At 37.3% G+C, this 16,522-nt stretch overlaps 1 protein-coding gene across 2 annotated transcripts; it reads left to right on the top strand.

Moving 5' to 3' along the window:
• The first annotated feature begins 584 nt into the window (after nt 1-584).
• Nucleotides 585-16,313, top strand: LOC132129773 (acetyl-coenzyme A synthetase, cytoplasmic-like). 2 transcript variants are annotated; one of them, XM_059541527.1, is made up of 19 exons: nt 585-1,081; nt 2,001-2,196; nt 3,650-3,741; nt 3,830-3,933; nt 4,147-4,219; nt 4,916-4,991; nt 5,262-5,370; nt 7,155-7,202; nt 9,178-9,315; nt 9,419-9,589; nt 9,699-9,832; nt 12,972-13,104; nt 13,196-13,252; nt 13,794-13,874; nt 13,960-14,068; nt 14,179-14,247; nt 14,525-14,701; nt 14,891-14,965; nt 15,054-16,313. In XM_059541527.1, exons 1-19 carry the CDS (start codon nt 955-957, stop codon nt 15,179-15,181), a joined length of 2,097 nt encoding a protein of 698 aa, XP_059397510.1. In that variant the 5' UTR covers nt 585-954; the 3' UTR covers nt 15,182-16,313. The 2 variants fall into 2 exon arrangements, with proteins under 2 accessions (XP_059397510.1, XP_059397511.1); XM_059541528.1 differs by lacking the exon at nt 7,155-7,202.
• Nucleotides 16,314-16,522: the final 209 nt, after the last annotated feature.

Below are 16,522 nucleotides of genomic sequence, written 5' to 3'. Positions count from 1 at the left end.
TTAAACTTCACTAATAAATTCCCCGAACTTTGTGGTGTTGATAAATTCCGTACGTAATAATAATAATAATAAATGCGAGTTTAAAAATAATATGTGACTTACAATGCCCCATTGTATATTTTTCCCTTTTTTTGATTATGTTATTATATAATTTTGTTAAAAAATATCAAGTAAGCCTACCGTGAATAGTTAAAATAGGAGAGGGCCAATAAGAAACAACATCCGGTAGATTAAGCCCCGCCCACAGAAGAACGTTGGCTCACGCTAATTACTGTTCTAGTTGCGTTCATTGTTTCTCCGCTTCAATGGCTGTCCTCCTGCAGACACACTGAGGATTTGCAATCCACGCGTGGAAGAATGACTTATCTCAAACTGCATGCACGTCTAATTTGATTGCATATTTGATTAAGTTAAAAGCTGCATTTCCTCTCTAATGCCGGGAATTTTTCCAGCTTTAATCGACCTTGCACAAGATAACCTCAAACTGGAGGACAACTGCTGTCTGTTTGACAGCTCTCAAGTGCATCTTCATTTATATATATATACATATATATATATATATAAATCTATATATATTCTGTCTGTACGACTTAGGCCTACTCTAAGTCCAAACTTACATTGTTATTTCGTCTGCAATCGTCGGAGTAACATTTTAGCCTGTTTATAATAATAATATTTGCAAGTCCAATATTAAAACGCGTCTCGGACAGCTTTCCCCTTCCTTTAAGAACTAAATCGGAATCGTCGCCGCTTCATTCAAACACAACAGCAGCGCCAATCTGGATTCATCTTTTCTCTTATTTGATTATATTTCAGACTCAAATGCACACAGCGGCTGTTTGGGAGTGAAACTCACTCTCCCACACGGAAGTGACTCACACACGTTAGGCCAGTGATCGTTTGTGTTTTCTAAGTGTATTTGTATTAGTTGCGTCTATTGAATTAAATATCAAAATGATTCCTGACAAGGCTCCAGGCGAGGATGTGTTACACGCTTCAGGAGACTTGAAGAAACAAGCGCACATCCCCAGCTTTGAGAAATACAAGGAGCTCTACATCAGATCTGTCGAGTCTCCTGAGGGTGAGTTTCATTGGGCTGCTCATTAACAGGTTAAAAACGGTTTTGTTTTGTTTTGTAACTCAAAGCATCGTGCCCCTGTTAGACAGCAGTTTTGGACATCTGTAACCCACCTATTTAAATGTAAACATTGCATTAAATCTGTTATTGTAGGATCTAACCAGCGTAACTCGATTTAGTTGTTCGTGTATATTGAAGGTGTTATTGCTATTTGCAATATCATTCAATGTTGTTGTTGTTGTTGTTTTAATTCTAAATACTTAAGAAAAATCGTTACTTGGCCCACATGCACTTTCTAAATAAATAAAAATATATCACATTCCCTTTTAGATATGCTTAAATAAACCATTATTCTCTGTTTATACTAGTACAATTGAAATAAAATATAATTTCTGATTTTAATAATAACATCTTAATATGCTTGTTGTTGTTGTTGTTTTATTAAAATGCATTTTAAAAAATACAAATTCACACTTTGTCCACATGCACTTCCTTTAAAAAAACACCACATGCCCTTATAATATGTTTAAAAACATCACCCCCTGTTTATAGTAATAGAAATAAAACATTGTAATAGTGTTTTTGTTGTTATTTTTAATAGTAAACATATTAACAATTGTTGTTTTTTTAATACTTTTAAAATATAAAAAAACTGTTTATACTAGTACAATTGAAATATAATGTTTTGGATAATAATAATAATAATAATATGTTATTCATGCATTTATTATTGTTGTTTTTATTTTTTAAATATTTTTAATAAATAAGTCCTTACTTGGTCCAAATGCGCTTCCTTGAAAAGATGACCATTTTTATTTATTAATTATTTATTTAAATGTGTCTATGGTTTTGCTCTGTTGATACACAAGTTCTGCATCAGCTGTGCATAAATGTTCTGGTGTGTTTGTTCTGTTGTGTCCAGAGTTCTGGGGAGATGTCGCCAAAGATTTCTTCTGGAAGACAAAATACACCGGGAAGTTCCTGGACTACAATTTCGATGTAACCAAGGGTGACATTTTCGTGAAGTGCATGGAAGGTGCCACAACCAACATCTGCCATAATGTTTTGGACCGCAACGTCCATGAGAGGAAACTGGGTGACAAAGTGGCTTTTTACTGGTAAGTTTTTGGGAATTATGTGGTTTAAATGTTTCGGTTTGCTCCAAAAGTTGTGCATGTGACATTAAGTCTTTTCTTGTATTTTGAGAACGGTGTTAGTGTGCTGAATTTTAACGTGTCCACTTTTAACTGTCATTTTAGCCAATGTTATTATACAAAACAACATACAGTACACGTAATGACTCTGAATCAACATTGGTTTATGATGATTGCTCATGGTTCAACCTACAAACTTTCAGTAACCAGTCCAGTTCTTTAAGCACAAGCAACACAGTTACATTCAGGTTGAGACCCGGATTTGTGGCCATAAATTTACAAGGTATAAATCCCTTCCAGGTTACCTGAGTCAATATAATATTACTGGGCCTGGTCTATTAATACATTAACATGGCAAATGTTGACAGACGGGTAAGAAAGAGCAAAACAACTGAGATAAATTTAGACTCTCGAGCTGTTTTAGTAAATCATGGACGCTTGAACCAGGTCCCTCCAGTAGCGCTCCACCCAGAATGAGGTGCATCTGCAGTGCTGCGTCTTCATAGAGTTTATTTCTTCATGTGCATCGCAGTGGATCACTTTATCTGTGCTGGATGTTGTCCAAGCAGTTAATGAGGACTTTTTTTTGGCAGTCATTGTTCATTGGCATTCAGATCTACAAAAATAGCTTGTAAACTCTTTACGTGCAACAAATGTTGTCCAGGCAGTTGCTTTTGCAATGCCAGTTTAGCAGTTGTGAAGTTTTCAGCCGTTTCTTGTTACGACATAAGTATAAATCATTTCACTTCTGCAGTTGTTGTGTTTTGCCAGACTTTTCCTTTCTGTCTCAGAGCACGGTTCTAATTTAAGAACGTCAGCTGACATACAAAGTCAAAATAAAAAGCTACTTATTAACCTGCGGGGGACATTCAATGGCACTTCTCACAACAAAATAAGTGTTTTCAGATGTTTACAGCAATATCAGAAACATTGAGAGTGAAAATTGAACATACAGGTGAAACTAGGAAATGCAAAAACATGTTTTGTCAAACTGCTCCGTGTCTCATGTTCATACATTGCAGTTGAACACAAGTGACAATATACATGACTGGTGGATGAATGAACTTTGTTAGACTATACAGTATGTTGGAAAGTTGTTGTTTTTTTCTTAAAGAAGTCTGTTATGCTCATCAAGGTTGCATTTATTTGGTGAAAAATGCAGTAAAAATGAATATATTATTAAAATTTAAAATAACTGTTCTCTATATTTATATAATTTAAAACGTAATTTTTTTCCTATGATGCAAAGCTGTATTTTCAGCATCATTACTCCAGTCTTCAGTGTCACACGATGCTCCAGAAATCATTCTAATATCTACCAATGTGGAAAACAATTGTGCTGCTTAAAATTTTTGTGTAAATGTGAATAATTAATGTCGCTTATGATAGTCATATTTCTGGGTGTTGTTTTGGACAGGGAAGGTAATGAACCTGGAGATGAGAAGACCGTGACCTACAGAGAACTGCTTCAGCAAGTCTGCAAGTTCGCCAATGTCCTCAAGTCACAAGGTAAAACTGATGGTGTAATAGTAACCAGCAGCAGGTTAAAGATCTGATATTGTGTATTTAGACAATGTCCTTTTCTTGGACTGTGCAGGCGTGAAGAAGGGTGACCGTGTATCTATTTACATGCCCATGGTGGTGGAGCTGGTGGTGGCCATGTTGGCCTGCGCTCGGATTGGAGCGGTCCACTCTATTGTGGTCAGTCCTTTGTCTAATCTGGGATCTCAGCTGTGTTGACCAACCACTATTTTTTTAACACATGTAAAGACAAATTACCCATACTATTTTGCAGGGTGTGATCTCTATCAGTGCCCCCAACCATGTGGCGCTGTGTCAATGTAATTCATAAGAAAAATACAATAATTTGTTGCAACAGTATATTTACTCACATTTTTGTGTTCACAACCCAAGTTTGCGGGTTTCTCTGCTGAGTCGTTGTGTGAAAGGATCATGGACTCACAATGCTGTATTCTCATAACGGCAGGTAAGAAAAAAATCAGATGTGATTTACTCAAAGTGTGTAATCTTAGAGCAGCTAATCCCAAAGTTAATCAACCGCATTTCCATCTACAGCCGAAGAGCGCAGCTTTTCACATTGTGCACAAGACTGGGGATTAGACTTGGTGTTAATTGTATTACCATCAAAAGCTGTTGAGCCTGCGGCTGCGATCTTTGAGTAGTGACAGGAAACCAAATGCTGAGAGTTTGGCAAGTTTAGAAAAGAGAATGAGTTTCGGGGATAAGTTTGACCCCCTAAACTATCAGTAAATTGTCTTTAAAGAAACTAAAACTAAAGAAAAACTAACTTATGGTCAGGACTTTCTAAGAAACATGCTCTTCACAATGTTTTTATATTGCTTTCTTGCTGACAAATGTCAGGATATATACATTGATTGTCATTGTAAAAGAGCCGTTCCACTGAACCTAATCTTGTAGGTAGAGCTGAAGTCTTTTCCACTGCATTGAGCTTGATGCAGAGTTCATGAGATCATTAGAGGATTGTGAGTGGACTATAACCATCAAATACACATTTCAGCCAAGATAAGACCAACATCTGTTATCACCTAATAAAAGTTTACTGTCTTTGTCTTTTTGGGATTATCTGTGAATAGCAGATTTTAGGTAAATGAAAAGTTAATAGAAATTGTTTTTGTTTGTTTCTCTCCCTTTCCTTCCCCAGATGGTTTTTACCGCGGTGATAAGCTGATCAGTCTGAAGCTTATAGCTGACGAGGCGTTACAGAAGTGCAGGGACAAGTATGATTATTAATTAGTTGTGCAGTTCTTATCATATGTGCATGAACTCACAGTTATTAGGTTTAGTTTGTCAAACATTAAAAACTAGCGATAAAAGATGATGATAGGAGATTGAAAAAATTATGCTTGTTTTGAATTTGGTTCCCGAATTCATTTCTGAATCAGTTCCATTTTTGGTCCCTGAATGATTCTTAAAGAAAATATTTTGAGGGAGAAAGACTGGACTGGATGTTGTTTCACTTAATTTTTTCATGTCTTTTACACTGTCAGGTCTTTCACAGTGGAGAAGTGTATAATGCTAAAACACCTCACAAAGGAAGATGAAGCTTCATCTGGATCACTGTCGCCCCCAGCGAAACGCGCCTGCCCCGATCTGCAGGTGAACTTAACCTCTTCTTAACCAGCTAACAGGCTTCACACTTTCAGCTTTTTTCATCTTAATTAGTTTCTTGTTCATTTGGACATCTCCACATTGCTGCAGGTGTTTTCTTTGATCAAAATACAGTAAACATAATGGTAATATTGTGAAATATTATTATAATTTAAAATAACTATTTTCTTTGTTAACATCAGTGTTGGGTATAGTTACTTTGGAAAGTAGTTAGTTAGGTTACAACGTTACCATCAATTAAAAGTAATCAGTTATGATACATCGTTACCTATTCATAAAAGTAACGCGTTAGAGTACTCATGCGTTACCAAAAATTAAAAGCCGTTTGCAGCGGCTCACACTTGACAGACACAGCCCCCGGCCCCTTTAAATGCACCTAGAAGACGTGACTCCCGACAATGAATAACGTCAGTCATCCGACTAAATTAACACTGCAGGATAACAATAACAGGAAAGACAGTCAGCAATAGGCTATTCCACATGGCGTTTTATTTATTTATTATCACAGAACATATTATTAATCAAAATTCGCACCTACCCAGCCCGGGTAGCCTAGGCTACTGTATATTATGAGCACCACAAGATAACTCCTGATTTTTCTTTAACTTTAAATAATGCAGTTATCAAAGTACAAGTATGCTTACTTGTAAACAAAACCTTAAACAGGCTTGCAGATTTAAATTCATTTAGAAATGATGAACAACCAGCCAGCCAACGATCTAACAGAAATTAACAGACAAAAATGATAACAAACCGAATTAAATCCTTCACTGCCACACAGGCAAATGACAAATCGCTTAATAGCCGAACTAATTATTATTAAAGTTTCACTCACAGTCACAAGCCTAAATTCGCTTTAACACAGTCCATAAACCAAACGCTGTCCTCTCTGTTACTGATTACTTACGCACGAAACTAACGCGTTAAGTTACACATTTCAGGAAAAAAGTAATTAGAGTACTCTAACGCGTTACCCACAACACTGGTTAACATATTTATAAAGCTGAATTTTCAGCATTATTTTTCCAGTCTTCAGTGTAACATGATCCTTCAGAAATCATTCTAACAATCTGATTTGCTACTCAAGAAATATTTCTAATTATTATCAGTGTTGAAAACAGTTGTGCTGCGTAATGTACATTTTCAGGTTTCTCCTCATGAGCACATGAGGCCATGGTTTGACACTATCCTGAGATCTGGTTTGTTCAAACTTTCTTTAATTTGCTAATGATGCATTTTTAAACTTAAGCCCTATGAGTTTAGTTTACAATGTAGGTTAAAAAGAAGCCACACTTTGTGCATGAAAAAAAATCAAGCCTTAATGTATTAAAACACCTGAATCAACGGAGAGCTGTCTACGTAAATGGGAATTCAGATTCAGATGAAAAAGTATTGCATTATCCCTGTGTTAAGGTTTCTCAACCGTTAACTCTTGTCCTGCCCATCTCCTGTGAGTTCTGAGTCTTGCATTGTCCTGAGTGTTACAGATATCTCATGGTTATTTATCAAAGGTTTTGTCACTGTTGTAAATCCATAAAGGCGTGGCATGATTTCTGAGCTGTTGTGCCGAAGACCTTTGCAACAGTTGAATGTGATGTGTGTACATTCATCAATGCAAGATGACCTATTTCAAAACCCTAATTCTAATAATGTCAGTCGGACTTCTATATAAAATATCTTTGGCATTTCATCTCTTCCTTCAATGTGGGTCCACGTCTGTGTGTCCCTTTCCTCTTTTCGGTGTAAGTAATCTCTCCATTAACCCCCTTTAGCAGGAGAAACAGAAAGAAAGAGTAAGGAAGGTCCGTCCCCCCCCACAGGTATTTCATGTCTCCTTTGTGCATAACTTGTATTGTTTAAACTCCTCATGTGTTATTAACACGGGTTTGTGTGCTCATGGGCGGCTCTCTCACTCTTTGGATGGCTTAAGACCTTTATCACTATTCTCAGAACGCAGTGTGTGTGTGTGTGTCTGTCTATGTGTGTTTGCTTTTGCAAATGCAATTTACACATGCATCAGGCTTGGTGTTCAACAGTATGCTATGAGACCATGATTTAAAGGCATATCCTTGATGATTCAAAACTTGATGTCTTCAGAGCATTAATGTCTTAATGCATCTCAATGTATATAAAATGTTAACTAATTCTCTATTACATAAAAAAAATTGAGATATCAGCTGCTGTTCAGAATTCTAACGTTTGTGAATGATGATTTCCATTTGATCTGATCGCCAATTCTGATCCATGAGCTGGCACTGAAAACCTTTTACTGTGCCTAGTAAAAGTACTGATAGTCACAGCTCTGGTAAATGACTGCTGTGTCCTTGAGTCCATGTTCTACATAATCTCCTCACATAAACTTTATTGGTCCGCTAGTGCACCGTTTCCTCACAGGTGTCTAGAAAGCTCTTTTATGGTTCTAGTGACTAGACTCTGATAGCTCTCTCTTGTGTTAACAGTTGTATTCTCTCTGTGTAGTCCAACACTAACTCTCTCCTATGAGCTCTATGCAAATGCTTGTGTCACTTAAATGAACTCAAGTGCTCATGTAGTTTTCCCTCAGTCTCTGAACTGCATGAAAAACTAGATTTGTAGAGTTGTCTGTTATGTTCATGTCTCTCTTTGTTTGTTCGTCAGTGTTTTTGTGTTTTGTTAACTCAACCTGATGTTTTCAGATGCTTTCTCTTTCAGTTTTGAGAACACGTTTGACTTAAGCAGACGGGCTTCTGCGCTCCATTCACTTTGGTTAGATTGAACTGAATGAATCAAATAAGTCTGACTGGAGTAAATACCACTACGAACCTCTAAATAACGTGTTATAAGCATTTTTTATAAGAGGAGTTGTTTTCCACTTCAGTAACTCTTCACCGTAGAATTGAATTGAAAACCCATTGTAATCAATAATACTTGTGGAAGTCTATTATAGAGCATGTGGACTGGAGGGTTTAAAAGCATGTTTTAAAGCAATTGAAAAACATGCAAATTATTGACTAAAAATAGTTTATTTAGCTGTGGAATTGAAATATAAATCTATTAAAAATAGTTTGAAATAAAGCTATGATAAATAGTATATGGAAAAACATAAATCAAAATGAGAAATGTTGTCCTGGCAATAATTACAAGTTATAGTACTTGAATTACTAAATCTGAAATGAACATGAAAACTGAAAATACCTAAATAGAATGTAGAATAAAAATAGTTAAATAGAAATAAAATTTAAAAAAGCATAACAATGTTACTAAAGCTTAAACTAAAATGAAAATTTTCTACATAATACTAAAATAACACTGATCTGGTTGTGCGTCACCAGTGTAATTACTCTTGCTAGAGTTTGCTCTGTATAAATTGTGCTTGTAAACCAGGAAGTAACCGGAATTAGTTATATATAGATGTTATTTTAACATGATTAAAAAAACACTTTCCAGAAAATATTACAAGTTTATCCAGTTTATGAGATGACTGGCTACAAGAATAGTGATCAAGTACATAGATAAAGCAAAAGTTACACACCTTCATTTTGTTGCACTACTTCTACAAAACAACCAAATTCACTTGAACAGACATGATGTTATAACTACAAACTGGAATGAAGTAGGGACTTCTCTTTACTTGAAAGCAGCATTAGTTCTGTTCAGCCCAGCGTCATTACAGTTTGCGACCTTCTCAGACTGATTTGATAACATGATGTTCCCTAAACGTTGTACTGTTCTCTGAAGTGTGACACCAGCAAGAGTGAACAGAAGTTATATGGGACGAGGTAACGATGAGCGCTGTCTGTGCTGTGATTGGTGCAGGTGCCGTGGAATCCTGAGGTTGATTTGTGTTGGCACTCTCTGATTGGTGGAGAATCAGAGGAGTGTGAGCCTGTCTGGTGTGACTCAGAAGACCCCCTCTTCATCCTCTACACCAGCGGCTCTACTGGGAAACCTAAGGTAGATCCTCCAAACAACCCAGTCCTCCTTCAACTGTGTTATATTTGCTCTCCATATAAATCTCAAATATATATTTATACCTCTTTTTGTACCACTCCACTAGGGAGTATTGCATACAGTGAGTGGCTACATGCTCTACACTGCGTCCACCTTTAAGCTGGTGTTTGATTATCACTCTGATGATGTGTACTGGTGCACTGCGGACATTGGTTGGATCACCGGTCACTCATACATCACATATGGGCCATTGGCAAATGGCGCGACCAGTGTGTTGGTGAGGGGAACACCTGATAAACACTTTTTGTGTCCAATTTTGCATTACACAATGTTAATAATATAATGACTCATCTACATAAGCATTTATTGTTGTCTTCTGTTTCTAGTTTGAGGGCCTTCCCACATACCCGGATGTGAGCCGAATGTGGGAGATTGTAGATAAATATCATGTCTCTAAGTTCTACACAGCCCCCACCGCCATCCGGCTCCTGATGAAGTACGGCAACGAGCCCGTTCAGAAGTACGTTTGTTGTCTATTGTGTCTGTCCCAGATTTAGTACACTATAGAGAAGCTTTCCACAGTCATGGAGAATCTGCTAAAATCAGACCGTTGTGATTTACGAACTTAGAAGTCATGGAAATGTAAAAAAAATCTTAAAATATAATAGGAAATGTGCATTACTGTTCAAAATGTTATGCTTGGTACATTTTATTTATTCAAGAATTTAATACTTGTATTGAGCAAGGATGCATTAAATTAATTAGATGGAGTCATTCTACAGGCTTATGTTGTTAAAATATATTTCTATAAAAAAAAATATATATATATATATATATATATATATATATAGTACCGACCAAAAATTTGGACACACCTTCTCATTCAAAGAGTTTTCTTTATTTTCATGACTATGAAAATTGTAGATTCACACTGAAGGCATCAAAACTATGAATTAACACATGTGGAATTATATATGGAATTATATACATAACAAAAAAGTGTGAAACAACTGAAAATATGTCATATTCTAGGTTCTTCAAAGTAGCCACCTTTTGCTTAGATTACTGCTTTGCAAACTCTTGGCATTCTCTTGATGAGCTTCAAGAGGTAGTCACCTGAAATGGTCTTCCAACAGTCTTGAAGGAGTTCCCCGAGAGATGCTTAGCACTTGTTGGCCCTTTTGCCTTCTGTCTGCGGTCCAGCTCACCCCTAAACCATCTCGATTGGGTTCAGGTCCGGTGACTGTGGAGGCCAGGTCATCTGGCGCAGCACCCCATCACTCTCCTTCTTGGTCAAATAGCCCTTGATGCCTTCAGTGTGACTCTACAATTTTCATAGTCATGAAAATAAAGAAAACTCTTTGAATGAGCAGGTGCGTCCAAACTTTTGGTCTGTACTGTATATACTGTGTATATATATATATATTTATACAGGGTTTCCCATACATTCATTAATTTGTGGCGGCCCGTCACGATATCAACGCTGACCGCCACGGATTGATTCAGATTTTTAAACCATTTATTATGGGTACAATTGTATTTTATTGTAGAGCTGCGCGCTGCTCCCTCTCACAAACTGACAATGGAGGCACGCACGACTAGCCCCTCCTCTTCGAACATGATCTGAATCAAAACATGAGCATGCGTTAGTTAGAGGACGGATCACCGGTGCTTAATGCTTATTCCCCCAGCGAAGATTCCAGAATCAATCCGGAGTTGAATGGTTAGTAATGAACACTGTTGCTCAACATAACTCTGAGAAGTTAGTCTATGTTAAGCGCTGTCGCGTTTCCATTACAGATTCGCGCAAAACTTTTTTTTTTTTTCTAAATATCGATAAACAACTATTGCGAAATGACGGTGTTTCCATTAACCGATGTTATGCGACTAAAACGTCATTTTTTTTCCTCTCGTCGTGATCAGTCATTCCAAAAATCATGGCAACGGACGTTGGTAGGTTTATATATATCACAACCACCAGACTAGACATTATATTATTATTATTATCTACAGGTTCAGGTTAGTTTGTGTTGGTTTTTGTCCACCTCAATCTCCAGGTTTGTGTGTGTGTGTGTGTGTGTGTGTGTGTGTGTGTGTGTGTCAGAGTCTGTGTGTGTCAGAGTCTGTGTGTGTGTGTGTGTGTGTGTGTGTGTCAGAGTCTGTGTGTGTGTGTGTGTGTGTGTGTGTGTGTGTGTGTCAGAGTCTGTGTGTGTCAGAGTCTGTGTGTGTCCACCTCCAGGTCCAGTTTGTGTCTGAGTCTGTCTGTGTGTGTGAGTCTTTTTGAGTGTGTGAGCCTGTGTTTGAGTGTGTCAGTAAGTTTGTGTGTGTGTGTGTGTGTGTGTGTGTGTGTGTGTCCATCTCCAGGTTTGTGTGTGTGTGTGAGCAAAATTTGCAACAAGAAGTCTGTGGAGTAGTCATAGCATTAAAAGTGTAGCAATGGCATAGCAATGTAGCAATAGCAATGTCTTTAAAGGGATAGTTCACCCAAAAATGAAAATTCTATCATCGTTTACTCACCCTCAAGTTGTTCCAAACCTGTATGAGTTTCTTTGTTCTGCTGAACACAAAGGAAGATATTTGGAAGATTGTTTGTAACCAAACAGATCTCGGTCCCCATTGACTACCATAGTATATATTTTTTCCTACTATGGAAGTCAATGGGCACCGAGATCTGTTTGATTCTGTCATTCTTCCAAATATCTTCCTTTGTGTTCAACAGAACAAAGAAACTCATGCAGGTTTGGAACAACTTGAGGGTGAGTAAATGATGATAGAATTTTCATTTTTGGGTGAGCTATCCCTTTAAGGTATCTGGCACTAAGTGTTGGCAATGGAAATGTGTACTTGTCACTAAATATATATATCACCACACCACGCCATGAAATTTTTTTAGAATATACAATTAATTTTCTTTTCTCTTTTTTTTTGTGAAATCCTTATATAATAGTCAAGAATAACTAGAAAAGTGTGAGAATTTATTGGACAAAGTGTGAAAAGACTGACTAGATGGCTGACAATCTAATAAAGCTCTTTAAAACTTGTCTTGGTTTAAATAATATGAAATATTTTTTTACTGACACTCTGTGTAGTATTTACAGTATAATGTTTAGGAATAAATATTTTGTATTATGAATGTGTATAGTTTTATTGCCCTTCCCATTGCCGGAGAACACTTGATGATAGCACTCGATCTCTTTGTGTTATGTAAGTGCTCTGTATTTCTGTCTCGCTTGAAAAGTCTGAAATCAGAGCTGTGTTTATAAGACCGTTCACTGAACATTAAGTGCAGTGTGCTTTTGCATACAACTGGTGCCAGTATGTGCCAACTTTCTGACCTCAACCAACAGCACACAACCTTGATACAGCACCAATAGATACTTCTACTCATTCTTCATTATTACTGTTTTCCACATTTTACAATAATGAGTGAAGTCAACAAAAGTGAAGTCTTCAAAACTATGCAATTAAAAGTGCAAGTACTGGAATTATGTAGTGACTATTTTAGTCAGACTTGTTTTCTTTGCCATGCAACACAACTTTTTTGTCTTTAAGACTAATTGAAGTTGTTTAAGCGTAAGTGCCTAGATCATTTTCTTGTACATTCAGGTGTGTCCTAGTTTTTAATGGTACTCAAAATGGTTTGTGTTTGTTGTCATCAGGTATAAGCGGACCTCCCTGAAGATTTTGGGGACCGTAGGGGAGCCCATAAACCCTGAAGCCTGGCTGTGGTACTACAGCGTGGTGGGAGAGAAGAGATGTCCGGTGGTGGACACCTTCTGGCAGACTGAGACGGTATGAACTGGACTCTAACCACCCTTGTAACTAACACCCATGTTGCTTTCAATCTGTCTACAGTATGGTCTTTTGTTTGTGTCTTCCTCAGGGTGGGCATGTGTTGACCCCTCTGCCGGCCGCTACTCCCATGAAGCCCGGCTCTGCTGTGAGTGAACCTGTGATATGAGTGAATTAATAAATCAATAAAAAAAGTTTGGGGTTGGTAAGATGTTTTTGTATTTGAAAGAAGTATCTTATGCTCACCAGGAGACTCGTTTAACTAAGAGAAGTTTTTTTGGTGCTCAAAAAACCTTTCTTATTATAAGTATTAAAAGCAGATGTGCTGCTTGATATTTATGTCGAATCTAAAAAAAAATAGCATTTATGTGAAATATAAATTTTGCAACATTATAAATGTCTTCAATGCCACTTTTTAGTATTTGAGTGCATTCTTGCTAAATAAAAGTATACTTTTTTTTTATAAAAAACTATTTTACGTATCCAAAACTTTTGAACAATAGTGTTTATATTTGTCATGTTGCTAAAAGATATAAGGCTGATGCAATGTTCGTTACCACAGAATATGTAAAATAATTCTGTTGGTTTCTACAAAACCAAAACATATTTGTTTAATTAAGTGTAGTATGGTACAGTAGAATTGCTTTTATTAATTACTGTATGGTGGTTGATGTTTTTTCATTTTGTAGACATTTCCCTTTTTTGGGGTTGTACCTGCTATTCTGAACGAGTCAGGAGAGGAACTTGAAGGCCCAAGTGAGGGCTATCTGGTAGAGTGTTTTAAATGTATTAACCCTAATTAATCAGCTACATTATATCCATTCAAGCTTATATACGAGTGCTTCTCTTCCTCAGGTGTTTAAACAGCCTTGGCCAGGTGTAATGAGAACTGTGTATGGGAACCACGAAAGGTTCGAAACCACCTACTTCAAGAAATTCCCTGGATACTACGTGACTGGAGATGGTAATTTGTGATGTGATTCATATTTAGTTTTACTATAAGTGGGCATCGTATAACTGTGTGAAGTGAGAGGAGGTTTGTGCTTTAGTTAAGGGTGTTATGTGTCTGTCCAGGTTGTCGCAGGGATAAGGACGGGTACTACTGGATCACTGGAAGGATAGACGACATGCTGAATGTGTCTGGTGAGTAGAAGATTGTTCTTTTAATCCCAGTATGGAGAGAGAAGATGTGTGGACTGGACCTACAGATGCTAAAACTATGCAGATTAATGAGTTTGAGAAAAATGCTAATTATGAAGCCCAGGCCCCACGTTGTAATTATTTGCCTCTTGCTCGTTTTCTATCTCTACTGATATGACTCTAGAGATCTACAAAGCACTGAAGTGGTCTAATTACCAACAAAATGGCCTGTAATAGAGCAAAAGCTTTGATGTATTGGTGCTGGATCTGTTTCTTCCAGGGCACTTGCTGAGCACTTCAGAGGTGGAGTCGGCTCTGGTGGAGCATGAAGCTGTGGCTGAGGCAGCGGTTGTGGGGAGGCCGCACCCTGTTAAAGGCGAGAGTCTCTACTGTTTTGTCACCCTCAATGATGGAATCAGCTACAACCAAAAACTGGAGGCGGAGCTTAAAAAGCAGGGTATGTGTAAATCGTTCATTCAAGAATTACGATTCTGTCATCATTCAGTCACTCTCATGTTTCGTCCCACTGACTTCCATTCATACGGATTTGAATGCGGGACACAGGCAATGCAAGCTAATGTGGATTTTGTGTTCCAAAGTTCAATGTATTATATGTATGTATATGTGTTTTTGTTTTTTCACACAGTGAGAGAGAAGATTGGTGCCATAGCTACACCTGACTACATTCAGAATGCACCCAGCCTTCCAAAAACCAGATCAGGTATTAGTAAAGGACTGTTTATTGTTAGTATTTACAAAAAGAAATTTAAAACTCAAGATGATGCTTAAGTGTTCTTCTGTTTTATTAGGTAAGATCATGCGGCGTGTCTTGCGGAAGATAGCATGTAATGAGCAGGATCTAGGTGACGTGTCCACATTAGCAGACAGCTCTGTGGTTGAACAACTGTTTGAGAACCGCTGCTGTTCTGGTGTGTGAGCACCCGAGGCATCCATCACACCGCCACCGTCTGGCCCTGACACCAGCTTCAGATCTGGACGGAAGAGGATCAATCTGAGCTACGTATAATGGAGTTTAGGATAACGCTAGTGGGCAGACAAAAAAAAAAAAACGGCTTAGAGATGTATAAGTTTTGCCGACTTTAAGAAATCTCTAGGAAACCCAAGGTTTGGGTTTGGCATAGTTTTAACTGCATTTTTTACAGGACCCACTTGTATGTTAGAAATCATTGTGTTACCCCCAAAAGTTTATTTTTATTATGTTTAATTTCCTCCTCTTTTCTCCATGTTCTTTTCATTCATTAATCTTTATATGACTACAATGTCCTGCTCTAAATGTGCCAACATAACCTCAAAGCATTTTTTTCTTCATTACTTAAACAGGAAAATAAGACCGTATATGTCATGTTTTTGTTGTGTACTATGTAATAGCGCCTTTTAAAATCACTCCGCTTTGGTTGAAGGTTTAATTGTTAACATTTAAAACTACACGTTGTGTAGAGCTTTCAGTACAAGCCAGAGCATGCATTAATATTTACCTGAATAACATGGTATCATGCAGGAGCCTTCAATGTTAAACCATTTGTCTACCATGTATATTTTATCCCTGGTACAGTCTGAAACTTTGTGATAAAAGTTTGTGTGAGAACTGCTTCTATATTTATCCAGGAAAGTTATGAAAGCGCTAAGATTGACTGCATGAAGGCTGTATGTTAATTTAAAAAAAATGCATTCAACAGAAGTGAATGACATTGATGGAGAAAAGTGATCAAATTCCAGCCGTTTCATGAGTGTGCGGTGCACTCATGCACCAGTACTGCATCTCTGGACTGTATTTGTTACTATTGTCTAATTGTTTTCTTCCATCTTGGTATTAACTGTTTGTTGATCAAGTTTAGGATATTTCATAGCTCTTATTGTGGTTGAGTATTAGTGGTCAATGCTTTTGTCAACCCTGTCAGCGTTCACTAGCCTGTATGATGAGCGACTGAACCTTTGAAGTTTAGATTGTTTTTTTACCCTTATGTTCCTTTTCATTCATTTTCTTGTAACCATTTGAGCAGAGCAATGTCTCAAGCTGAACTATGTATTAAAGTGCTGAAATATTAAAATGGTTTTGTCATGTTTATGGTTTCTGCATGTGACTTTTGCATCCCTTCTACTTTTTCAGCACGAATTATGTGCCCAGCTACATCTGATTCAAATATTATGCTAATTAACAGTAAGCGGTGGTTTCAGACATTACAGTGCTTCACTCGCACTGACTCTTATTCTGCCTGAAAGATTGAAAAGACCGAGCTGAAGCTGGAGCGATTCGACC

The sequence above is a fragment of the Carassius carassius genome, chromosome 46 (genome assembly GCF_963082965.1).
Source record: "Carassius carassius chromosome 46, fCarCar2.1, whole genome shotgun sequence".
Classification (NCBI taxonomy): domain Eukaryota; kingdom Metazoa; phylum Chordata; class Actinopteri; order Cypriniformes; family Cyprinidae; genus Carassius; species Carassius carassius.
Note: the sequence above shows the minus strand (reverse complement) of the source record. Positions and strands in the feature narration are given on the sequence as shown.

Coding starts and splice junctions, on each gene's coding strand:
- LOC132129773 (XM_059541527.1), top strand. CDS start 955: ATGATTCCTGACAAGGCTCCAGGCGAGGATGTGTTACACGCTTCAGGA. Junction 3,742..3,829: donor CAATGTCCTCAAGTCACAAG/GTAAAACTGATG, acceptor TGGACTGTGCAG/GCGTGAAGAAGGGTGACCGT. Junction 13,253..13,793: donor CCATGAAGCCCGGCTCTGCT/GTGAGTGAACCT, acceptor TTCATTTTGTAG/ACATTTCCCTTTTTTGGGGT.